The 27,675-nt window shown below is 38.0% G+C and overlaps 1 protein-coding gene across 7 annotated transcripts in view; it reads left to right on the forward strand.

Annotated features, from left to right (window-relative positions):
• The window catches only part of STXBP5 (syntaxin binding protein 5), a 144,199-nt gene that overhangs the window by 102,784 nt on the left and 13,740 nt on the right, over positions 1–27,675 (forward strand). For 4 of the 7 annotated variants that reach the window (XM_053461371.1, XM_053461373.1, XM_053461374.1 and 1 more), the window contains exons 9-19: positions 4,182–4,260; positions 12,208–12,362; positions 13,249–13,321; positions 13,865–14,012; positions 14,095–14,162; positions 15,645–15,685; positions 16,490–16,710; positions 18,844–19,013; positions 20,454–20,579; positions 22,273–22,424; positions 27,259–27,324. In XM_053461371.1, coding sequence (XP_053317346.1) covers positions 4,182–4,260; positions 12,208–12,362; positions 13,249–13,321; positions 13,865–14,012; positions 14,095–14,162; positions 15,645–15,685; positions 16,490–16,710; positions 18,844–19,013; positions 20,454–20,579; positions 22,273–22,424; positions 27,259–27,324 — 1,299 coding nt within the window. The remainder of the gene's footprint in view (positions 1–4,181; positions 4,261–12,207; positions 12,363–13,248; positions 13,322–13,864; positions 14,013–14,094; positions 14,163–15,644; positions 15,686–16,489; positions 16,711–18,843; positions 19,014–20,453; positions 20,580–22,272; positions 22,425–27,258; positions 27,325–27,675) is intronic. The other 3 variants (XM_053461372.1, XM_053461376.1, XM_053461378.1) reach the window with 1 other exon arrangement.

The following is a 27,675-nucleotide window of genomic DNA, read 5'->3' on the forward strand; positions in this document are numbered from 1 at the left end:
AGATTATTAGTTTGCTGGAACAAAGTATTGGGGTCCAAATACCATAAACAGCACAAAAACAGGTCTGATTTGATCAGCAGTGTTAGTCTCTTCTGTAAAGCAAATGCCATAGATTTAAAGATCTGAATCTTTCCAACGCTCTTAGAATGACTTACTTTTGGGTCAGTAACAAAAGTCAATTCACAACAGAAATGTAATACCGTATTTGCTCGATTACAAGATGACCCTGATTATAAGACGCCCCCCTCCCAAAAAAATCAGAGTATTAATTTAGGAAAAAAAGAAAAAGCCTGAATAAAAGACTACCCTATAGGAAAAAAGTTTTATTAGTAAACTATTTTTTTCATATTTAATAAAAACTATGATTGAGAAAAATATTTTTTGTTTTTATTTGCTTTTATTTGCCAACCTGCCCCCAGGCTCGCCACTCTGCCCCCAGAATTGCCTTATACCCCCCTATATGCCACTCTGCCCCATTATATGCCTTTTAACCCTTTAAATGCCACTCCCTCCAGAAATGCCTTATACCCTCCTATATGCGACCATGCTCCATGATATGCCTTTTAACCCCCTATATGCCACTCTGGAGGCATATATACATATATGATTGCTAACAGCAATCACACTCCTATCATGCCCAGGCAGCCAGTACATGCTGGAACATGGGCATGATAGGAGTGTGATTACAGCCTCCTTATGCCATGCTACACACTCATTTACAAACATTTAAATATTCATTCCCTTAATCACGCATGCTTGCTCATAAACCCTTCCCCACCCCTTACCTGAACTGCAGATCTCTCACTCGCAGACTTCTGCAGGGGCCCGGCAGGTGAGCAGAGGCATGTGGCGTGCATTCACTTAACTCTGCTGGGTTCCTGTTCTCCTGGCCGGTACAAGAGACGCTGCTCGCACACTGTGCGACCAAAGCACCGGTAAGCAGCCTGGCCCTATTTGAGGTCTGATTATAAGACGAGGGGTATTTTTCAGAGCATTTGCTCTGAAAAAACCTTGTCTTATAATCAAGCAAATACGGTACTTCATGGGTTGTCAAAGCTTCTAGGAATGAGCAAGCTACAGTTGATCTCCAGAAATACACTCAGAGATGGGAACATAGAAAAGATTACAGAGACATAGAATAGTATACAAAGTATATGTTGTAACATAGTAGTACCAGTTAACAAAATTCCCACCAATATGTGTATCTGAAGGGTTCTGCTTTAACGTTCTCCCGATCCTTTATTTGTGTTCCTTCATACGTTGGGAGTGTTGCTCATTCTCCCTACATTAATTTTCAAGTTGTACTGTCAGAATCTTAATACCAAAAGCTTCACGTCTAGGCTGATTTTTGTAATATTGATCCTTTGGGGCTGTGACAGATTGCTTTGTGCCTTGTTTTTGAAGGATAATGCACTAGACTGTACATGCTTTAACAAGTTTAATAATGTGTGTAGGCAGGTATATGTTTACAAGGGGGTTATTATCATTTTGTCAATGTCTGTATTGGAATTCAGTTCTGAACATTAATGGAAGGCACTAAATACTCCTTTATGGCTCTAATTAGAGTGTGGAAAATAATCATCCCCATGGAAACGACATGAAAACTGAACATTATCGCATCCTGACTTGAAACAGCAGAGATGTCGTGTAGCTTATTGTAAATTGAAAACTCGTTGCCTATTGTCCAAACACAGTGAAATATAGACATATTATTTTATCATCCACAGTAATAAATAAGTCATTTTTTGCATAGCCTTGACAAGGTACACTCTGAGATGAAACATAATAACTGTGTAATTTCTTGTAATGTATTTGTAAATTCTAAATCAGATTTAGCCAAATGCATTAGAACACACATGCTTAGTTGTCATATTGTTTTATTCTTTGAGGGAAACAAAGCCACAGTGGGAGCTACCAGATCACTGTATGTACCAGTAATGTTCATTAGGGTGCCATTGTCTAAAGAAGGAAGTCTGGAAATTTGTATCTTGGGCTGTTTGTTAATAAGGAATGACCTGGGAAATTCCAAAGGCATATCTCAAGAACAATGGTAGAATGATAAATAGAATGTGACTCAGCTGAGGGCATCTGCTCCGTATCAGAGATAGTATATCTTTAAAGTTTTAATGAGTTCTGTGCAGGGCTACCCTCATTGTTTGCAGGACCTGGGGCAATGAGGGGTTGGGGTCTTGGCATCTGCTCCCCTAGTTGATGCAGAGACCACAGGTGTGAGTGGGAGGTGCGGTAAGTAGCATCGCTGCATGTCCTCCTAAATGCCAGTCCCATGACATGAGCCTCGCTTGCCCTGACCTACGTGCGGCCCTGTGTGATTTATGATGTCTCATTGAGTTTTCATTGCATACCTACCGCCATGAACCACTTTTCTTTTTCAACTGCTTGATTGATTTACTTTGAAGTAAATAGGATGCCAACCAATGTTTGTGTATTATGAGGACACACGTTTGCATACTACACACATGTACATACACATACATCTTCTTACCTCTGAAGCGCATGGCTCCTGTCCTGCTCCAGCATGATAGGAAATGTTGCACCGATCACCTGTGGTGGTCTATTGACAGATTATCCTTTAGACCAGAGCTCAGGTCCTCTAGGCACCTACGTAATGGATAATCTGCCATTGTGAATATGGATTAAATGGACATCTGATTTTGACAATTTTGAATTTATCGAAGGATAGTCATAGGCTGAGGCAATTTCATTTAACAGTTTTATGCGCATGCAGCTGTGTATTTGAATGCGGTAAAGTATTGGGCTAACAAAAGTATGAGGTTACTAGAATAATCTAAACTACAAAGATAAATGGGATTCTTATATATTACAGTTTGAGTGACCAATATGAAAATTTGCACATTTCTCACAGAATAACATTTCTGAATTTAAAAGCTGTAGAAGAACCTCTTAAAAGACTTCATCTGATCGTTGAAGAAATTTTTTCCCCCAAACAATGAATAAAATAACCCAATTTGAAGAAAATTTCCACCATTATTTTTCTCTGAAAACGTTATTCCCTCTCCTTTGCGTTTTTTAGTCACCTTTTTGAAGGGAAAATTGCATATCAGATTTTTAAAGATAACTCTTCTCTAAAAGAGATTCACCCGGCTGATTGATGAGAAACACTTTTGAAGCACATTAACTTGTCATTCTCAAAGCATTTGAAATCCTTACCTGCTAATAAGTGTGCATTAAATTTTTGTTGTTAAACTTTTTACTTGCTTTTCCCCTGGGGGTAAATGGAATTGCCATTCTTTCTTCTAAACTTTTAAACTGTCATTTATACGAATTTTAGAGTGAAATTTGTATGATTTGTTCCTTATATGGGCACTTTAAAGCAGAAGTTATAGAGAACAGGATCGATTTCTAGGGATTATGGTTATATAACATATACATTTACAATATTTGATTTTGTTTGCTAATCTTTAAATGTCTCATTTAAATTGATCTTGAATTATTATATATCAATTTTCTTTTACGTTTAAAAAAACGAGATATGGCTATCCTTTTAGAAAAGGAAACAAGGTTCTAAATGTAAAAAAAAATGTGTTTACATATTTTATTTGATAACATTATTTTAGCTTTAGTGTTTTAATGCTGTCTAAAGATTACCATGTTTATATTTAGGTTTTTATGCACTATTAATGTTTAGCTTTTTAATTTATCCCTTACTAGCTTTAATACTAGATTTCTCCTATCAAGTACCCACAGCATGAAGATTTTAATTGCTGTTTCTTATTAATTACCATTGGTTGTAAGAAAAACAGATTATGATATACCCATTGTAATCATCAAAAGAACACGGAGGTGTGCAATATACTAGGCTGATGTAGAGTGTTTGATATATGTGGTTCTTATTCAACCTGGGTAAAATACAGATCTCTTTCTATCTACAATGCTGATGTTTATGATCTTTGGCCATGACAATAATGCACCTTTTTGTCTAGGCACCAGCAGTGGTTGCCTCACTAAACTGTGCTGCCACCAAATGGAATGTCTGTGTATTATATTGTACCCATTCAAAAAATGAATTATTAGTGGATTACCGTTGTCCGGAAAACCTTTTCTTTATAGTAATTGTTAATGTTTCCCATGAATGTGCTGTGTGTGTGTTCCCTCTGATGCTCTCCTTAGATGGTTTACTGATTGTATTTTTTATCTTCCAGGTAAACAGATAAAAGATGGTAAAAAGCCAGAGCCATGCAAGCCTATCCTTAAAGTGGAATACAAAACAACAAGATATGGGTGAGCACTATTGATTCTTTTGGATCATCACAAGCTTTATTTTGTGTGTGCATAGAGTAGTGGAGTCCACACAATGAAGTGTGGCTGAAACATTATGAACCAGCAAACTGAATATATTGTTCTTCCTGAGAAGATAAAAATAAAAGTATCCATTCCACCCCAATGTTGTCAGAACCCCAGATGTCTATGGTAAACAAGATTATATTACATTAAGCAAAAATACCATTCACTCTGAAATAATCAAGGTGTGCCCTACATTAGATAAATCGTAGAACACACCTCACTCTCTCACCTCATGAAACCTGTTTTCCAGGTTGCAGAAGGATAAGAAGTGGTAGATTTTCCCCTTGAGTGATTTGTTTCAATTTCTCCCATAGTGCTTGTGCAAAAAGGATATAGATACTTTTTGTCACCAACCATCTGTACAACATTGTAAACAGAACAGGTTTTGAAATTAATAAAACTTACAGAATTCTTTTTAACCACTCAACCACCCTACTTTCTAAAGTAGTGTTCTTCAGACTCGTTTTCCAGGGACCCAGTGCAGTAGTATCACATACACTCTTGTGCATACAGGGATGGGCAGGTAACTTTTGGCGTATGGGTCAAGCCCAGCCAAGTAGCCCAGTACTACAGTGGCTGGCACCTAAAACAAATTTGGAAGACATTAATCAACTTAAATGCTATTGTACAGAGCGGTGAGAGCCTAGATGAGACCCAGGTAAGGTGTCTTGTAATATCCAGTATTTGGTCTAGACCCCCAATTTGAATAACCTTGATTTCACAGCTTTTCTCTAATTTAGAACAAATACATAAACAATTTAGTAGCAAGTAACAGTGTGAAATCCACATATTAGATATCCTTCTAATACCTTAAATATCTTTAACAGTGTCATGCATGCTTTAGTAACTAGGAATTATTGGGTGAATCTATAACATGAAAGTCTGTTCAGCAACCCTTAGCATTCCATCTTTGCTGTCTCCCTAAATCCCATCGTCCTGTTCCATGTCCACGCCACTATAAGCTTCTTTATGAAAACCAAATTGGTAAAGACTTACATCAACTAATAAATCAACTCCCCTGGGTATCTCTGTCTTCACACCATTTGCAGTTGCAGTTATGTTGATAATATTGACCTTGGGTATATTTTTTTGCCTCAGCTAGATGAAGAGGTCTACACAGGGTTCTTGTTTAAGCCAATATTTCTAATGTTTTATTTCCTCCTCCAGTCTGAAGGATTTGCTTAGCTTATTATGTATTGTGTTAATAATTATGAGACTATATTATAATTGCCTCTTGATTGAAGTACGTATCATTTGTTCAAACTCTAAAGGATTTTGATGGATATGTACTTGATTTCTGGCATTAGCAACGGTGAATGGATTGAGCTGTTCTTCATTTTATTTCTTGCTTTTTTTTTTAGTTTATTTTGTACCCATGTTTGTTTTTCTGCTAAATTTAAAAGGGGTTTACATTTAAAAGTTTCTTGTTGACCACATACTGGTATTTAGATTTTTCTTGCCCCCTATAGCTTCTTCTTCAGGAAACCTTAAGACATGCCTCTTAATTAGTTTTTGACTAAAGCAGCAGGAGAATCCCAACAGGTTTTGCCCTTTACAGTGCACAGTGATGTCAGTGAAAATGAAATATTTCACCCCAACTCAACTGAAGGTTATTAGTGACTAACGTTGTTGTTATATTATGTACAGCCTGTTAGTTTTCCGACTTTTGGTAGAATAGATTACTCTAAAGAGACCTTTATAAATCCCTTGACTACTTCGGAGCTACCATGCAGAATGTATAAGTAAAGGAACACTTTACAATGGACAATGGTGGTCGCTGTAGAGTGCAGCTCCAGAGCTTGCAGCTTCTCTACAGGCAAAGTCTGCACATTAAAGTACTTTAATATACATTCCTTGTTGGTGAGGCTGGATGGGGTATTAAATTGTCCCTTTAATAAACCAAACTTGAAATAGCAGGTGTATGCGATTACCTTTTAGGATTCACAGGCACTACTTGGAGGAAATGTGTTGAGTGTTTGTAGCGCCACCACTGTAATATTGACAGCATGCAATGGATCTCGTTCAGAATGATTCAGTAATAGATTTTGGTGTCACATAATTTCAGCTGCAGAGGGGTCCCTTTTTATTTCCAGTTAAAGCAAAACCACCACCCTGTGCATTGTAAATCTATACAATTTTAACAGTGGCAAAAATTTTACAGATTTTGGTACTTTAGAGATATTCCTAATTCAAGGACTCAACCTTTTCCAACACTGATCCCATTAAATCAGCTATCACAGCAAACTGATTAAAGCAGAATGCATTTATAGAGCTTTCAGATTCTATTTAGGTTAATGCAGTCACTGATATCTAATGCGGTGAAGAATAGCTGTGAAGGTTAAATGTGAGGACATCTTTTTTACCAACATCCCAGCTAAGCATTAATGGGATTAGGGGGGATGTTGAATCGGTATAGTCAAGATTGTGCATGTGGAGGAGCTAGATTGTTTGTCATACAAAAATATACTTTGTCACAAGCAAGTATGTGATGAGTAAGTGGAAGGCGAAAAGGAAGTGTGGTGTAGAGGATTGTGTTCTACTGACTACTGAATGCTAGCAAGTTGTTGATGAAAGACACCATAGAGTTGTATAGAGCCTTACTTGTGCAGATAGTCTTCTCTGGTGTTTTCTCCCAGGGTCTGCGTTACCTCTAGTTCTCTATGTTACAGAAAGTAGAAGCAGAGAAAAAAATGTTCTACTATACTGTCAGAAAAGTTGCATACATGGCCATTATCAGTACTCCCTCTTAAAAGAGGAACGCAAAGTGACATTACTGCTATTGCTCTTTACAGCTCACATCTAGCATGATGCCACAGGGATTACACTACAGCTTTAGACAGTGAATTGTAGATGATTAAAAGTGTGAAGAAGGGAGCGCTGAGGCCTTTTTGTGACTATTCATGTTACACTCCACTAAGTGGTATCCCTAAACTTACTCAAAGTAGGCATCCGGTTTTATTTGACTGAGGCACTAATTTACTAGGATGTCATGTCTATTAAAATCACTCTGGTTTCACGCACAGCCACTACAGATGCCTCGGTTACGTCCCATACGCTTTCATCCAAGCAAAACACAGTTGCAGGTGGAGTGAAATAGTGACATCTAGGGGGGGAAACACAACTTCAAACCCACTTTCTTTGATGGACATCAAAAAATCTCTAATTATGTTTCAGAATCTATAGCTAGGGCAACAAATTATAAAATAGTCATCTATTATGAGGACTATTTACCTTTATGGTAAATTATTCTGCTGTTGCTATGGGAAACAAATGAATACAGTATCACAGTGCACGTTAGCTTGGGATGCCAAGGTTTCTAGGTGAATAAAAAAGGTTCTGTATTGTAGCTCAAGAATTTCCTGTGATATTCCACCTTTTCTAATTACTGTTCATTCAGAGGCTTGTTCTCGTTTGTTTTCCCTTATTGTTGATCAAGCAGCCATGATGGGTTTCTAGATAGTTCTGTAATAAAAACAATATTCATGAATACAAGAAATCGAATAGAAATAAACACTTACTGCAAGGCTAGACATATGTGTCTGGATCTTGATTTATAGACCAAGAATTGCCTTGCGTTTGTAGAAGAGCTTCGAGAAAGGCTACAGAAGTAGCAATTGCGATTTTTAATAAAGATCTGGAAAAAATAGTCCAAGCGGCACACAGTTTTAACTCCGCTATGTCTGTGTGTGAATGCCATAGAGGTCTTGACCTTGTGTGCTAATGGTGTCTGTTTTTAGGTCTTGCAATGCTTTGCTGCCTGCTGTAATTACCTAATTTTATATTATTTTCTTTTTGTCATGTTTGAATAGCATTTGCAGTGGGTTTTTTTTTATCACATTCTCAATTTGCTCTCTTGGCCATTTATTGGAGCATTACGGCGCCCCAGCTCTCATTATTTTAGACATCTCAAACTCTGCCATCTGTGACTTGTGATCAATACGATTCTCTTATTACTTTGAAATATACCGTTTCGCCTTTCATTATTATGTTGAAATAAAGTTTGTATTATAACAAGTAAAATAGACAGAATCAAGACAAATAGAATCATACTAGTGAATCTTGGCTTATGCATAATTTAATATTGTGAATCGCTGCCTTGACTTTGCAGCATCTGGGTTTTACACAGCTAATAATTCTTTTTTTTTTAGTCTACATTAAATTATATTTTATTACCTTCAAAAATAGAAATAATAATGGGCATAAATCATTCTAATCAGAAATGTAAACGATTCTTAAATGTGTCTTATAATATTTACTTCCATTATAGAGAATGATCGTGATGTTGCCACCTGATTAATGTTGTCCTTTGTTATAACCCCCAATTTCGTGTTTTCTTTTTTAGCCTGATTTACGGCATTTTAACAGAAAATTTTTAAATGATGTACACATATATTCCCAGTGCCCTTCTGCAGGAGGCACAGTCCCTCTTTGGGGCTAAGATCCCAAAGTCCCATTTTCCTCTCCTGGTGTTACAGCTATGCAGTAGTCGTGCTCGTGGATACCTAAAATGAGATTTTACTCAAAAACCCATCCAATGAGTTGCTTATCAACCTTAGAAATTAACACACTCCGTGCTTCAACATGCTGATAAACATCTCCATCCCAGGCAAGGTCAGATATTATATAGATTTGTCCTCCCCCTTCTCTGTACAGATCATTATCGGATACAACGAATGGTAACACTTCAATCAGTACAATGTTCTGTTTTATTTTGAAGGACAAATGCTAAGACAACTTATAATTACTTCACTCTAACGCTCATGCTGCAGCTGTAAGGCTGGTTGCAGTCTGTGTTAACCCTTTCGGTAAAGGCGACAGTGCAATGAAGATTGACCAGCTATAAAAGGTGTTAGAACCAGAATCTCCACCTAACATCTTACCGTCTCATATGCTTCCCTCCTCTCATGGGTCTCATGCATTTCCCCTCATATACCTTACATTTTTTAGACTTTAATGACCTCTACAACATAACATGTAGCGTCAAATGAGCTTTCAGTGGCTCAGTGGTGGCTTCCTCTGCTGTCGATGATGTCCCTTCTCTTGTTGCTAAAGAAGGTCTTTCCGATATATAAACACTGATGTCCTCTCCTACTCGCCCTTGCTAGCATACGTTGTCCTGTTATTGACCATTGAGACAGAAATATAACGTTTAATTACCATGTTTCACACCCTTTAAGAGCACCTTTTACATTAGTAGAATGCTGTATTAAAAAAAGCAAATGTAAAAGGTATTGTAAACTAGAAGAATATTGTTTAATATTTTATGCTTTTTATTGAATAAAAGCCTTAATATTTTTATGAAAGATTGATGAATTGGAACTGTTGGGCTATTGGCCATGTTGTGCATCTTGCCAACTAGTGGATTTTGCGTGGAGATCACTTTTTTGTTTTAAATGGCCCAGATGGACATCAATCTGGCTAGGCTTTATTTGAACCTTTATCAAGTTAATTATGAGACGGGTTTTGCAGAAAAGGCACCAAAATATACACCATTGTTCCTATGCTATACTTTGCATCTAAATACAGAATGTGTTCTTATTATTTTGGTCATTGTTTGTCTTGTTGTAGATGTGTGCAGCATACGAGGTTCTGAAATTAAGCAAGAATCATTGCTTTATAATTCAGTGTGAACTCTGTATTGCAATCAATAAAACCTTATGCTAAATTTAGGTTAATGGCTTTCCAGTAATTAGGTCCCATTATTTTATACAAGGACATCTAAGGTCTTGCATAATGTCCATGCTCTCTAAGGCCATTTCAAACCCGTACTTATTGATTTATTTAGAGGATGTATGGTACCTGATTTCAGGAAGTACACATGTTTAATTAGGTATTGAACATCTACATTCAAAAGAGAGAGTTTAAATGTATCTTCCCAAAATACAAAAAGTTTTCTTATTTACTTGAATTCATCTTAATTTACAAAAGTGTTGCTAATTTGCAAACCGTGCTGATATATTGAAGCAAACATAGAGTAGTTATGACTAGTATTCACTCCTGCTAGGGCCGGACTGGGGATAGCGAAGTGGCCCAGGCATTTTAGGGCTGGTGGTGGCTGCCTAATGACGTAAGTGCAGCCAATGGCTGGATATGACAGGCCACATGTTACGTTTTTATGGGCAAACCCAGCCGGTAGCCGCACACTAGAGCGCCCAGTCTGCCCATGGGTGCATTTGGAGCGGTGTTGGTGCATTCACCCAGTGTGCCAGACGGCCAGTTACTCCTGAAATCATAGTCATGTCATCATCTCAATATCTAATGTCACTATCCACAGTTATTCCATATGGCTTTTCCCACCACAACTGGAGGCCATAGATTATAGGAGAGCAGAGCTTGTATCTGATTTTCTTCTTTTATATATTTACGTGTTTAAATGTTATTGTCAGTTTTGATATTATTGTTATTGAAATAGTGCTACAGAATCTGCTGGCACTCAAGAAAATAAAATATAATATAAATGACAGTGATAGTAAGCCATATGAATAATCCAGATCCTTCTATCTCTTTTTCCCCCTTGATGTCTCTCCTTTTTAGGACTTCTGCATAAAGAAATGTGCATCACCAAGCCTGAAAAATAATTATAATCCTGTATCTCTATATAATACTTTCTAAATATCCTTAAACCTTTAGGGGGGTTTTTAAAGCTGCTCTCGTGGTCTGTATTGTGCCATGACTAGTGAGAAACTATTAGAGCAGTATTATATTATAGAAGTTTGCAAATCAAAATGTATAAAACTAAAAAAAAAATAGATATATTACTTTGCTGTCACGACGTGCAACATAATGATTTAGCTATCGAGGCGTAAAATTGCCTTTATTATAGCACGGCATATGAAAAGCCATTTCGCAGCAGAGCCACAATTGGTGACAAGTGAGTAAAGTGAGATGGGAACGTGTGACAGGAATCATAGATTGGAACAGGGAGGATGAGCTGGGCCAAGGGGAATAGCATGGTATAAGAACCGAGAACATTGGTTATTTGAGCTTAATAGTTCATTAAAAGTTATTTTAGATAAGTGACGCGTGATAAGAAACTTACATTGATGTGTGTCTAAAAAAGCTAAATCTGTTTGGCATATTCTGCATTTCCTTCAAGTGTTAGTTACTGGCGATAACAAATATGACAACCAACACTAGCTACTGCTATAAAAAAAAAAAAACAAGTTAAAGGCAACGTCCACCAGGGCCGGGCTGGTGATGGACGAGGTGACCATCTGATGACAATTGCGACAGGGCATATCCAGCAGGTAGCCGCACACCAGCAGCCCACCAGGCATTTGGCCAGAGGCCATTCAAATTTCAGTTTTATTTTAATTAGCCTTGAGTTTGCTTTATGTATTTCATACATGCTTTTTTCCCCTTTGAAACCAGGTGTTTTTATTTTAAATATTTAATCATGTTGTTTGTTTATTGTGAGTTTAGTCTGGTAAATTTACAGGTGTTTTTATGACAAATTGTTTCAGAATAAATAGAATGCTTAAAAAGTAAAACTAATTGGCAAAAATGTTTTGATCATTTCATGGGGGGGTCTGGTCTCATTTTTGGGGCTTCTTACCAAAATTTAGTAAATTTGCAATTTGTATGAATCCGAATGCAGAAGTCTACTGTATAGTCCTGTGTAAAGGAAGTTGACATTGATGGATGCTACATTTTAATGACATTCGAATGTGTCAATCTCTGGTTCTTGAAGGCTGCCGATGTTATTTTATTATAATAATACTTAGCATATGACTAAGTATAAGACATAGATTGAGTAATACAGTTGTAACTGATGATATATTTTCAGGCTTGATCCTAATCTTGGAACTCACAGTCCATTACTCTTTTACTAAGTAAAAATATAGCATGTTTTACCCAATAACCGTTTGTTTTTTTTAATTTCAGGGAGCCTTTTATTATACTATCTGGTGGCTTAGCATATGATACAGTTGGAAGAAGACCATGCTTAACGGTCATGCATGGTAAAAGTACAGCTGTTTTGGAAATGGATTATTCTATTGTGGATTTTCTAACCCTTTGCGAAACTCCATATTCTAATGGTGAGTGTTACAGGTGCTTCACCTTTTTTTATCATCGTCCTGCAAATATTCGAAATAAAAAATATCGTGTTCAGAGTTTAAAAAAAAACCCACAGTGAATATGTAGGCTGTTCATGTGTACAGAGTTTAGTAAAAGTAAAAAGTAAAAGTTGGTAAAAGCAAAAAGTTTTTTAATTAAAATTGTGCTAGAAATCTTCTAAAGACCACTTTTCTGTAGCAATGACAGGAACCCACACTTGATTCTTAATGTGACTGAACTGTTCAAAAAAAAAAAAGAAATTTAAAGAAAATGAGGCTTTCTAGTATAGATCCTTCTCTCCTGCTGGAAACTGAGGCTCCGTTGAATCAGATTTAGGTTTCTTTCTGCTGCTTTTCCAACCCCTATTAAGTTTACAGCCTGGTTGACCTATTGCTATGGATTGACATTCTTTATCATTCTGAATGTTCCCCAGAAAATTCCTTTTGGTAATGTACTTATTCTGGCCATTTGTTATTGCAAATCACTGTGGCTGTCGTCCAGCTATCAATACTTTCTGCCTTCTCTTAAAAGGAAACTGCAGTGTCATCTAGGGATTGTATTCCCGTTTCTAGTGGATGAGCTCAGAAAAAATATTTAATTTCACGTGTTTGTCAGCAGATAACCAATAGGACCTCCTGGGAGCTCGGAGGAAAGCTAAGAATAACCGGTTTCCATTCTAGGGGTTTCCCAGAGCTTGACCTCAGCAAAGCTTCTCAATATACTAACCAAAATGTTTTGTGGCTTTCTAAAAGAAGAAGGCATTGAAATGACTAAACTAATTTTCAGTTACTATAGAAAAATATGTCCTTTTAAGACATAGTGTGTGTGGCACCGTTGAAACGTTTTTATTCTTATCTTATGTTTCAGATTTCCAGGAACCCTATGCTGTGGTCGTCCTCCTAGAAAAAGATTTAGTTGTTATAGATCTTGCACAAAATGGGTAAGAATGTTCGAAAGAATATTGAATGAAGTGGAGTCTAGTGTTTCTTATGTGAAATAGGCACAGTAGCAAGCAGCCATCTTGACTGTTCTACTTGTAAAGTGAGTTAATTTGAACACTCTTATTTGGAAAGTTACACGTTTTTTCTCTGAAGCTGATAAGTGTTCTATAAATAATGCGGTGTTGGTTGTCAAACTTGTTTTACATATATATATATATATTTATCTATCAATAAGTGAGGTAGGGTACCTAATAAGCTCATAACTGCATGCTTTCGGTAATCTATCATTCACATACAAAGAGAATGGTGATGACAATGTGGACAAAAAAGGCCTGTGTAATGTTTAAGGGTTAGTTATTTTGGAAATGTATTACATGAAATGAAAGACATGTAAGTGCCTACAAGAGGGTGGGTGGACAGGGTGGGCCCGATAGAGCCTGGTACGGCACTTAAAATACACTGTGGGATGTAGTATTTGAAGTTCTTGAATGGCCTTGTTAAAAGTTTATTGAATAAATGTCAACATCTGTCTTTGTTTTAAGATATCCTATATTTGAAAACCCCTATCCTCTGAATATACACGAATCTCCTGTTACATGCTGTGAATACTTTGCTGATTGCCCCGTGGACCTCATTCCCGCACTTTACTCGGTCGGCGCTAGACAAAAGCGACAAGGTTACAGTAAAAAGGTACCTAATAATTAAGCTGTTTTCCCTCAGAAATACTAATCAGCCAGGATGAAGTGTAATTGTCTTATATTGTTTCTTTCAGGAATGGCCTATCAGTGGCGGAAACTGGGGAGTAGGGACACAAAGCTATCCGGAAATAATTATCACAGGGTACGTAGAATAACCTTAAGTAAATTGTTCTCATTTTATGTTAACTTTTAGTCCTGCCACTTGTACAATATTGTGTGGCATTTTATCAATAATATTATTAATAATAGCATCAATAATAATATTATCATTAGCTAGTCAGTGATGGCAGTTAATAGAGAAAGCATATTTTAATGGCACAATTCTTTATAAATGTGCTGTGATAGCACTGAAATGTTATTAGTCCACGCAATATTGTGTTATACAAAAAAAGACAGTTTTCTATGTACCGTATTGGCTCGAATATAGGCCGCACTTTTTCCCCCCACCTTAAGTCTTTAAAGTGGGGGTGCGGCCTATATTCGGGGTCTAGCGCCCGACAGGCAGCATGTTTAGGATACAGATCCCCCGCAGCGGTGCAGGGGACCCGTATCCGACTCTCTGATACGCTCAGACAGCCTCCTCTGCCAGCACTTCCCACTGGGGGAGTGCCGGCACGGGAGGTTGTCTAAGCGCATCGTGCAGACGTTCACCGGCAGCATCGTGCAGATGTGCCGGCAGCGGAGGTTGTTTACGCGCATCGCTGCTGCCGGTGAACGTCCGCACGATGCGTTTTACCTCTACCCCCCAAGACTCACCAGAGCAGACTCCCGGGTGTCTTGCGGGGCCGGCGGGGGACATTTACGCAATACACGTATACAACTTCCGGTGCCAGCACTCAGCAGATGTCCCACGCCGGCCCTGCAAGACACCCGGGAGTCTGCTCTGGTAAGTCGGGGGGGGCAGAGTGGCAGCATATCTCGGGGGGGGGACAGTGGCAGCATATCTCGGGGGGGGGGGGACAGTGGCAGCATATCTCGGGGGGAGGACAGTGGCAGCATATCTCGGGGGGGAGGACAGTGGCAGCATATCTCGGGGGGGGACAGAGTGGCAGCATATCTTGGGGGGGGACAGAGTGGCAGCATATCTCGGGGGGGGACAGAGTGGCAGCATGTCTATTAAAAAAACCTTTTCTTTAAAAAAGCACCAAACTTTTAGGGTGCGGTCTATATACAGGGGCGGCCTATATCCGAGCCAGTACGGTATGTCTCTTGGTTTTCTTACTCATCCCAGGCAAATGGGCTGATATAACTTCCCTTGCATACACTAAACACCAGGGTTGGCCTTCATAATGCACAATGAAACCAGGGAGTAGAAATGTTCAAACAATCAAACGCCTGCGAACATATTGCTTTACCATATACCATTATACTTAAAAAAATATTATTATTATTTTTGGCAAATCTAGAAGGGCAAGTAATTTTACGTGAATATTTTCTGTCCCACCTCAAAAATTTTATGTGAAATATTCACATTCATATTGGGTTCACATGAAACTACATGTAATTCTTTCCCTTATATAATAAATATATTTCTGTCATATGGATTCTATTTGTGTATGCTTTATGTCAGTAATTCATATATGTATAGTGGTTATTAATGGAGGCTTCTTTTTTTATTTCACAGTCATGCAGATGGATCAATTAAGTTTTGGGATGCCTCGGCGAGTAAGTTTACTTATTACAAGCCCTGTAATATTTATGTATGAATACTTGGAATTGGTCATTTTTAATTGTATTGAGTCAGGATATTTTAAAATAAAAAAAGAAAATAGCATTTTGCATATGCACGCTAAAGGAATGTTAGGTCATCAAGTCAACTGTGTGGAAACTGTCAAGAAAACAAATTTATCACAAACTACATGTGGCATATCTCCTACATAATAATAAGTTGGTTGTTAATTCCATGGTTCTTGTATTTGTAATACTGTTTTTGACCATTTCATTGCAACTGCCTTCTTTTGGTGTTTTTTTCCAGTTCTACAATATGCTAGTTCAGTTCTGTAGCATGTGGTGCAGATAAACCTTAATATATCTGGTATTTAGCTCCTTCCTCTGAAGGTTTAATCACACTAAAAGCAACATAGAAATGTTTGGGTGCTTTTTCTATGGCAACAATCTAAGTGTTCTTGGCAGATAACAAACTCCTAACATGATTAAAAAATATATATTTCTGAGGAAAGTTTGGGCATTAAACGGTATATTGTTTGCCACGAGCTGGTGCCTGGTAGGATGAGCACTCCAGAGCTAAAAATGATTTAAAGAAGAAATCAGCCTTCAGGAACCATAGATGCTCAATTGAACTTTGTATGAGGCATTTTCAAATTGGGCTGCCCGCTTAAGGAACACTTGCACATGAGCATGTGTGTGTATCTTATTGTTCCACATTATTCATATTCAAAATGATTCATCATATTAGGCTTATTCTTGTTACCCCTATGTCTCTTATGCTTTATGTGTGTCTCTTTTCAGTAACACTGCAAGTCCTTTACAAGTTGAAGACAGCCAAGGTTTTTGAGAAATCTCGAAATAAAGATGACAAACCAAGTACAGATATTGTAGATGAAGATCCGTATGCCATTCAGATGATCTCTTGGTGCCCAGAAAGCAGGATGTTGTGTGTGGCAGGTGTTTCTGCCCATGTAATCGTTTACAGATTCAGCAAACAGGAAGTGACGGCAGACGTCATACCGGTAAAGATACTAGTTTGCTTTTTTGCTTTGCTAAGAGGGTTTTAAAGTAGCACATGTGTTTAGTACTTAACCTTATGTGGCATTGGTGCGATCATGCAAGAAACCCATCAGTGGGTCACACCTGGACTCTCACTATGCCCTTACGAAACCAAGAACTACAGTGGACATAAAATGTCTACACACCTCTGTTAAAATGCCAGGTTCTTGTGATTTTAAAGAATGAGACAAAGATAAATCATGTCAGAACTTTTTCCACCTTTAATGTGACCTATAACGTGAACAATTCAATTGCAAAACAAGCTGAAATCTTTGAGGGGGAAAAAAAATCACAATAACCTGGTTGCATAAGTGTGCACACCCTTAAACTAATACTTTGTTGAAGCACCTTTTGATTTTATTACAGCAATCAGTCTTTTTGGGTAAGAGTCTATTAGCATGGCACATCTTGATGTGGCAATATTTGCCCACTCTTCTTTACAAAATTGTTCCAAATCTGTCAGATTGCGAGAACATCTCCTGTGCACAGCCCTCTTCAGATCACCCCACAGATGTTCAATTGGATTCAGGTCTGGGCTCTGGCTTGGCCATTCCAAAACGTTAATCTTCTTCTGGTGAAGCCATGCTTTTGTGGATTTGGATGTGTGCTTTGGGTCGTTGTCGTGCTGAAAGATGAACTTCCTCTTCAGCTTCCTAACGGACCCCTGAAGGTTTTGTGCCAAAATTGCCTGGTATTTGGAACTGTTCATAATTCCCTCCACCCTGACCAAGGCCCAGGTTCCAGCTGAAGAAAAACAGCCCCAAAGCATGATGCTGCCACCACCATGCTTCACTGTGGGTATGGTGTTCTTTGGGTCATGTGCAGTGTTGTTTTTGCACCAAACATACCTTTTGGAATTATGACCAAAAAGTTCAACCTTGGTTTCATCAGACCATAACAGACAATTTTCTTTGTAAGAAAAGGCTTCCATCTTGCCACCCTACCCCATAGCCCATTCAAATGAAGAATACGGGAGATTGTTGTCACATGTATTACACAGTCAGTACGTGCCAGAAATTCCTGCAGTTCCTTTAATGTTGCAGTAGGCCTCTTGTAAGCCTCCCTGACCAGTTTTCTTCTTGTCTTTTCATCAATTGTGGAGGAACGTCCAGTTCTTGGTAATGTCTCTGTTGTGCCATATTGTCTCCACTTGATGACTGTCTTCACTGTGTTCCATGGTATATCTAATGCTTTGGAAATTCTTTTGTACCCTTCTCCTGACTGATATATTTCAACAATGAGATCCCTCTGATGCTTTGGAAGCTCTCTGCGGACTATGGCTTATGCTCTGAGATGCAACTAAGCAAATGTCAGGTAAATTCTACTAGAGCAACTGAACTTTATTTGTGATTCATCAGAGTCACTTTAAATGATGGCAGGTGTGTAATGACTTATATTTAATATGAGTTTGAATGTGATTGGTTAATTCTGAACACAGCCACAGCCCCATTTATAAGAGGGTGTGCACACTTATGCAACCAGGTTATTGTGAGTTTTTCTTTATTTTTTCCCCCCTCAAAGATTTCAGCTTGTTTTGCAATTGAATTGTTCACAATATAGATCACATTAAAGGTGGAAAAAGTTCTGACATGATTTGTCTTTGTCTCATTCTTTAACATCACAAGAACCTGGCATTTTAACAGGGGTGTGTATATCCACTGTACACTGTATAATTGCATTTAAGTTGGTTACGGTGTTCCAAATGTGCTACTGTATTACTGGGCCACTTGGCTGGGCTTGACCCTTGGGACGAATGATACCTGCCCTCCCCTGTAAGAATACTAATGGGGTCAAACATTTATGTAATATTTCTGCGCATGGTAATGGGAAAAAAGGTTGAACACTAGGGTATTGTGTGCAGGTCCATATTTATCAAGACATTTGAAGTAAAAGCAGTGGATTGATAGTTTTTTTTAGCACTTTGCCCCAAAACTGCTTTTAGTGTTGTCTTCATTAATGTGGTTCTAGAATTATCTTTATAAAGCAGTGTTGGCTATTTCTGTTGTGCCATGCTCATACCTCACTGTACTAGACATGACTTTCCATTATCGGTATAAGTGTACTTAGGTTTGTTGTGTGTTGCTTTTTGGTTAAAGATGCTGGAAGTGCGACTGCTTTATGAAATTAATGACCTAGAATCCCCTGACATTGAACAAGTGCCAACTCCAAGTGGAGGTCCCAACTCTCAGCCCATTGTTCTTCAGTCTCACCCATCCACAAGCAGCAGTTCTTCTGATGGCATCCGGGATAACGTACCCTGTTTAAGGTAAGCAGTGATATATCTCAACTTGGAATGTAAGCATTATATCTAAATCACTTTTTTGGATTTACTGTTTATTGGCAGTATTAAAGTAACAGACCTGAGAACTTTTATTGCTATGGTGCCACCATTCAAACAAGTTAGTCTTGTCACATGATCTGGCTTCCTTTTCCCTGCCATTGAATAAAATTCATGGCTTCTTTGCTTCCACCTACTGTTTACATATGATCATCCAACATTACTGAAATACAGTTGTCTGAGAAAGAAAATACACGCTTGTTGAATTCTATGGTTTTATGTTTCAGGATATAACAATCATTTGTTCCTTAGCAGGTCTAAAAATGATGTAAATACACATGACACATACACATGACATTCAACAAAAATAAAGCCAAAATGGAGAAGCCACTTGTTAAAAGTACACGTTATGATTCAATAGCTTGTAGAACCACCTTTAGCAGCAACAGCTTGAAGAAATTGTTTTTTGTATGACTTTATCAGCCTCTCACATTGTTTTGGCACATTCTTCTTTACAACGTTGCTTCAATTTATGGAGGTTTGAGGCCATTTGTTTATGCACAGCTCTCTTAAGGGTGTACTTTCTTTTTCACATGACTGTAAATAGCTGCCCACCCAAAGTCTGACGTGCACTATATAACCAAAAGTATGTGGGCACCCCTCCTAATTATTGAATTTAGTTGTTTCAGCGACACCAATTGCTAACAGGTGTATAAAATAAAGCACATAGGCAGCCATCTACATAGACTAACAATGGCAGTGGAATAGGTCTTACTGAAGCTCAGTAACTTTAAACGTGGCAGTGTCATAGGATGCCATCTTTGCCACAAGTCAGTTCATGAAATGTTTGCCCTGTTAGATCTGACCCCAGTCCACTGTAAGTGCTATTACTGTGAAGAGTAAGAGCAGTGGTAGACCACGCACACTCACAAAGCAGGGCTGCTGAAGCATGTAGTGTGTTAAAATCGCCTTTCCTCACTGCATCACTCACTACAGAGTTCCAGACTGCCTCTGGAAGCAACATTAGTGCAAGCACTGTGCGCCAGGAGCTTCATGAAATGGGTTTCCATGATGCTTTGCTATCTGGAAGTCTGATGGATGAATCTGGGTTTGGCAGATGCCAGGAGAATTCTACCTGCTTGAAAGAATAAGGCCTACTGCAAAGTTTGGTGGAGGAGAGAAAATGGTCTGGGGCTGTTTCTCAGGGGAAGCACAGCACTAATTACAATCACAATGTAAAGGAGACTTCAGAAAAAATGGTATCCCTATTGGATCAAAACATTGCTATATCACATCTAATTTAGTAGCTTAGAACCATATGTTTTAAGTATATTGTTGTAACCTGTTTTCAACGGATAGATGATAAAACTTGATTGTCTCTCAGTATGTGGCCTGTCTTCATGTGTAATGTTATTTTTTCTGTTACAGGGTTAAAAGCACTCCTTTAAAACAATCCCCAGGCTATCAGGTAGAACTGGTTACACAGCTTGTATGGGTCAGCGGAGAACCTCCACAGCAAATCACCAGTCTGGCCATAAACTCTGCCTATGGCCTGTGAGTATTGGCTACCTATTCCAATACACACCGTTTAAGCTTGTTTTCTATTATTTTGTTGCAGTATATGGAAAGCATGTTTTTAGAGGCTGAAAATTTTTACAGATATTGGGATCATACTAAAACATCAGAGTTAACTCATCTAGATTCTTAAAGTGAACTTGGCAATACCTCAGATTCTTCAAGGTTCCGTATTAAGAGTTTTTGAACAACTGCTCAAACTGTCCACTTTGAATAAAGTCCATTAGTTTGCTGATACAAAGTTTGATTATTGTATTCTTTTAATGTCCAAGAAGTCTAAAGGGAGTTTTTTTCTTTATGTACTAAGGACAGCAGCCATTGTAACTGAATTGTAAAAAGGTGTCCACTCAGAGCCAATGTCCAATGAAGAGTGCTTGAGCCAAGCTCCATATTATGCCATACAAGAAGTAAATTATTTGGCACTTTTGCCTCACTGTCCACTGGACCATGCCTAATAGTGAGTTTGCGCTGATTCTCATTATTAGGCATGGTCCAGTGGACAGCAACATGGCTAAAGTGTACCAAGAGATCCATGGAGTTTTAGCAGTCTAGTTTTGTCTATGCGTGTACATATTACTGCAAGGATAAACCATTCCCTGTCAGGGTGGTGTTTTCTTATAATTTATAAGATTGAGTTAAATGTGTAGTAAGTAAATTAGTCTTTTTAAACAGCATTGTTTCTTCCTACTGACTCTAACAAATTAATTCCTTGTGTCCCATCTGTCTTGTCTTTTGTAATTGACTGATTTGTTTATGCAGTATGCCACTTTTCAACATATAAAAGGTAACATGATCTTATATTCTGAAGACATTTCTCATGCAATGTTCTCCAAAACATGGGAATCCGAGAAGTCATTGCTGTAGAACATTTTGTCTTCTTCGGTGAAAAATCTTTTTAGTGTTTACAATAGAAAAAGAAATGTAGCTATTTTCCCCTATATCTTTGGATCAAAAGTATACCTTGGTACACTATATGGACAAAAGTATTGGGACACCTGACCTTTACACCAACATGGACTTTTACAACATTGCATTCTAAATACATAGACATTAATATGTAGTTGGTCCCTCTTTTGCAGTTATAACAGCTTCCACTCTTCTGGGAAGGCTTTCCACGAGGTTTTGGAGATTTTTGCCCATTCGTCCAGTAGAGCATTTGTGAGGTCAGACACTGATGTGCCTGTCTCGCAATCTCCATTCCAGTTCATCCCAAAGGCGTTCGATGGGGTTGAGGACAGGGCTCTGTGTGGGCCAGTCAAGTTCTTTTACACCAAACCCATCCAACCATGTTTTTATGGACCTTGCTTTGTGCACTGGGGCACAGTCATACTGGAATAGAAAAGGATCTTCCCCAAACTGTTCCCACAAAGTTGGAAACATAACATTGGCTAAAATGTCTCAGTATGCTGGTGGGGACAAACCAAGACATATTGTGTTATCTGGTGCCTGTTGGTGTAATGGTCAGGTGTCCCAATAATTTTGCCCATATAGTGTATATACCTTTCTTATATTGGCTTCATACAAAGATTGGGTAGCAGGTTTATGAGGCATATGTGTGTAAACAAAGCTTTCAGAGGAAAATAGACAGTGAGAACTGATTTTTTATGAATTTCATTTAATCTTTGGAATTAATTTTATGTTTCTTTCTTTTACTTCTCTACCCAACTTTCAGAGTAGTTTTTGGCAACTGTAATGGCATTGCCATGGTTGACTACATCCAGAAGACAGTTCTGTTGAATCTTGGTACAGTTGAACTTTATGGCTCCAATGACCCCTATCAGAGACAGCCAAGGTCACCCCGGAAGACACGGCAGCCCTCAGGAGGTAATTCATTTTACAAGTATTTTGCAAGCCTTGGATTGTAGCTCTCCCAAATTAGTTGAGATGCAATACAGAAAACAAGGGTGATTGGGAGACAATGGTTAATGGCCGTGCAAAAAACAACACACAAAACAAGCTTATCTTTAGCAATGTTCCCTCAATAGCAAAATTAGAAGTATAATAGAAGTCTTTTTTCATGAATCAAGAGACACATTTCAGTAAATGTTGTTTATGATTATCTTTGTTCAAGGTTTTGTCAAACTTTTCAGGAACTATTTTTTGTGTGATGCGAATGTTTATTGGTGTAAAATTGGAAAGCGGTATTTGCCTGTTTTCTAAGCACTGAAGTGAGTTACGTACACGCTTGTTATAGATATCTAACCCAAATAATTGCTATCTTCTCTCATGCATACACAAGCACATGCATGATTCCTATTGCGCTTGACCACAATATGTGTGTTGTTTAAAATATCACTTTGCCGATCTGATTTGTTTAAAAAGAGTGTACAGATCAACCACAGCTTTAATTCCCTTAGGACTCACAAGGCATAGGGTACCGGCTTTATAGGGGCATCGGGGGACTGGCAAAATTACAGCTCTGGCCACCATTTAATTTGCACAGCAGAATTTTTAGCTACTTCCAGACATATTAAATCATAAAATGCCATGTCGTAAGGAATAGAGGGAACATGATATGTTGTTTTTGGCTGTGTTTTAAGTCATGAAACTGTCATACACCATGTCAAATTTAGTCATCTATGTGTGTTATTTTTATTTCTCATTGCTACGTACATAAGATGACAGCAACTAGCGGTTTCCTCAAACTGTTGTTGGACTAAAGAACTGCCTTGGCTAACGTAGGGCAGGGTTTCTTAATGTTATTCTCAAATGCTCTCAACGATTCCTTATTTCAGGAACCCCCCAGATGAGCAGAGATAGACCAGTTAGCTTCTATCCAAATGTGGTAAGCTACCTATGAGGATAAGAAAAACATTTACTTTTGGAGGTTGTTAAGCAACATTAAGGGTTATTCTTGGCTCATCAATAACATGCCAGTAAAATACCATTTAGGTGGCAACCCAGGAGATGTTGACTTACGATCTTAGAGTCCAGCAACAGCTGTAGGTCCGCCAGCGTGTTCTCTTCTCCATGTAAAGAATATCTGACATGCCGTTTTTTCGTTTTGTTCAATAGATTTCTCTGTTGCTTGTATTTGCTCTTGTGTCTGTCTTTTCCATTACTTCATTAAGGTTTGCTGAAAGTGGCTTCTTGCATGTGCGGTCTTTCTAGTTTATATTCTGAGTCTGTGAAAAAACTTCGCACCTCCTTCGTAAGTAAGTCATCTCGCAGCAATGAAATAACATTTTTCTTACTGTGAACGTGTTTGCCTTCCGTTTGCTTTCTGACTCTCCGAATCCTCCTTCGCAAATTAGAATGCAAGTTATCAATAACGTTTAATTATTGTCAGTATAGCTCCCAGACAAGGGCGTCCAAAGCAGTATTCCATAGTATATGATGGCATCTACATAAATCAATAAATCAGAAAAACTCTTGAGTATATAATGTCATGTTAGCATAACAAAGCTGCAAAGTTGTATACATCCTGCAAATGATTTCCACAGCCCCCTCTTAGGTGCGCACACCACAATGAATGCTTACTTAGGTTGTCTGTGGACAAGGAAATAGAATTATTAATGTTATTTCGTAACAGACTATGGATTAGCCTGTAATCTACACGTGGGCAGACGGGTGGGATATAATGAAATCAATGCCATATCTGTACTGATAACACCTTTAAGGGTCACCATTTGCAGCATGGATATAACGTGTTTTCCATACGTTTGTGGCTCCCTTTCCTTTTGATGGCAACCCTTTGACGTGACTTGTACGGAAACTGTCAGGGTTACAGCCTGTAGTTAACTTCTCCATGCTATAAACCATGGGTACAAACACATAGCACAGTGCTACTTAATTATTATATTAGATTTATTATATATTTATATATAAAATATAGCGGAAAGCGTTCAATTGAGTAGGTGATAAACGGTAATATGATGATTCTTCCAGTCGCCATCTAAATATTTTCATCCACATGGTTTCTGCAAATTGCCAGTAGTTTGAACCCACTGATATCAAATCAATGTTCTTTGATATATTTGCAACTCGCAGAAACTATGTAACTATGATAACATTAGTACATTTTGGACCTTTGGACAAATGCTCTTTTTTTGCCACATTTTAAAATATTTAATACTTTGCCTAGCTCTGGCTATAAATGGCAGTCGATCCATGTGATATTAAGAAAGTCTGAGTTTCTGAAGACACATTTTTACATATTCCCAGTAGCACTGATTTTTAGACACAGATGATTCCAACTGTGGTCATTTGAGGAGGCCATGAAGTCCCCTACCACTCAGATCTAATGTTAACAAAGTCTGATACACATTGTTTATTTCCAAGCCACCATTATTAGAGACCTGATGAAGGATAATCGATACATCCTAGCAGCAGAAAGCATAGCACCATGTGAAGTAAGGATGTCATGGTTAATTTTTTATGATACTTTCCTTTAAAGATTTACATTCTCAGCATTCCAGTCTTTAGATCAGACCCCATGCAAGGTTATGATATAGAGGTATTGATTGCTGTAAAAAATAAAAAAAAAAAGACGACCAACTTGCTCCAATGATATCTTGTGTGCCATGGTCCAAATATGTAATGTTGTAGCCAGGCTTCCTCTTGTCTGATTCCTGATGAGCTGAACCACATTACTACTATATTGAGTTAAAATCATTTGTTGACTACAGGCAATCATAATCCATTGGGTACAATACTTTTTTTATATTGTAGCCCATGTGAGCGGTAAGGAGAGGTGTATAAAGGAGATGTGTGTGAATAACTTCATAGATTACTATTTTCAGAACATTAGAGTTTTATGTGTTATGTTTTAGGAGCAACATTTCTTCTTTTGTACCCAAATCCATATGCTTTTTTCCTTTTCTCTTTTGCTATGAGCTCAGAATGTTTGCTAGGTATGAGTGTATCAGTCTTCTACAAGTGTGCTGCTTTGGTCATTTGAAATGTAGGGAGCGCTATATAACCGCCTAAGATTTATTTTTCTTATGTTAATAAGGAGGTTTAGTATACAGTCTGCGGTGATGTAAAATTATAGCAATTGCTGCCTAATATTATGGATGCTTATTGTGTGCAGTAAATTCAGACTTTGCTTACACCATATTTTTTGGAATTGAAAATGGCAAGATATTACGTTCAATGGAAAGCACATCAATAAATTAATGGGGACAGCTCCAAGGATATGCATGACCCACGATACTCCAGCTTTCCTATTTAATGTCATTTTCATAAATCACAGGGGGACACACACACACAATGCATAGTGTTCTAACTTAACAGAGATGTGTGCAGAAGATTTACATGTGGAACACTGAACAAAAATATCATGTTATGCCAGCATACTAGCGTGATGTGATATGTTTTGTATCGCTTCTGGTTTATATAAGAAATGTCTCTATAAGCAGAATATCGTAACCCACTGCGGTGCCTTTACTTATGACATTTCCTACATGGACTAAAGAAGTTACATAGTTACATAGGCTGAAAAAAGACATGCGTCCATCAAGTTCAGCCTTTCCTATATCTGTTAATTTGTTGCTGTTGATCCAAAAAGAAGGCAAAAAAAAACCCCAGTTTGGCTCTTTCCAATTTTGCACTAACCAGGGAAAAAATTCCTTCTTGAACCCAAAATGGCAGTCAGATTTCTCCTTGGATCAATAAGCCGTAGTTACAATAAGTAACATTATGGTTCAAATCAAATAGGTTATAAAAAAGAAATGTCGCGTTTGGCACCAGGCACATAGTTAAATAAATGCTTCAACTCCTTGACTTCGCTATACATTCTGAGGAACGGCCAGAGTGAGCTTGGCTGGTCCTGCGAGGCTGGCTCAGCCGTTTTTTCTGGAGAACCTTTGCCAGCGTTGGCTCTTTGAAATGAATAGTGAAGTGAGTTTAAACAACTCGCCTGCAACAACAGTCTCCTTTTAGTGGATAAACATTAAAGACACGTTCATGATGGAGAAACAAAAGTATTCCGTTTTTTTTTTTATCTGTGTTTAATAAAAAGGTGTTAAAAATGTGTCTTCAATAAACCAAGCCGGCTTATTATATTTTCATCCATGGTTCTTTTTAGGCAAAACAGAGACGATCATACCAAATCCTTGTAATCATCCACGTTGCTCGCAAAGTTCTTTTCTGCCCTCTTGTGGCAAACACTGTTAACAGTCTGCTTGCTAATTGCTGAATATGAAGAATGTCATCTTCATATGTCATCTGTTACATGTCATATGTTACATTTCTGTTTATATTAATTGCAGTTATTTTTTTTTGGGGGGGGGGACTTATAGGAAGAGTTTATGGCATGTGTTCTGGAAATGTGTGCTCTGATTGAGTTTTCGCAATAAAAGTTTCAATATTTTTTCTAGACTAATTGTTAATTGAACCCAATTGTTGCTTTTGATGGTGTTTTGTAATCATGGTGTTACAAAAGCATAAATACATCTGAAAATACTAACTAAAAATAATTCAGTACAGCTGAGCCTTTCTTAAAATGGCCTAAACGGGACCAGACAATGCAATCTTCAAAATTATATTTCTGGGTTACTGACGTATGCCAAAACTAAGAATTTTTCAAATCCGCGCAATTGCTGATGGACTAAAGAGTGCCTGACTAAACAGGTTCCATCTGTGTTGTCTTAAAGTCTGACGTGGGTATAAATCTTCTGCAATTTAATAATCATTGATTGCATATTTAATGTTTCAGCAGGTCTTTGTGACATTAATGAAACCACTGTAACAACAGAAGACCGTTGTAAATCCCCAACTTCAGGTAAGCTTAAATATGTTTACTTTCCAAACCAATTTTGAAATCATATGCATGTTTTTCTAATGAGCTAACTATATAACACAGCGTAACGTCAGAATTTCTTTAAAAAAAAGGTTATTATTATGTATACCCCTTAGATGCCACTAGAACAATAGATGATATGCGTCACCATACATTAGAGGATATAGTGGATCTATCTAGTAAATACTGTTGTCAAGGGATTTACTGGTGAAAATGGGGCTCCATGTGAATTTTGGATACTGCCAAGTCCAATGTACAAAACCTGCTACAATTCTCCATGCATCAGGGCAAACTTGGGTCATCACCTAAACTGATGCCTCATTGACATCACTG

Source organism: Spea bombifrons, chromosome 3 (assembly GCF_027358695.1).
Source record: "Spea bombifrons isolate aSpeBom1 chromosome 3, aSpeBom1.2.pri, whole genome shotgun sequence".
In the NCBI taxonomy this organism is placed as follows: Eukaryota; Metazoa; Chordata; class Amphibia; order Anura; family Pelobatidae; genus Spea; species Spea bombifrons.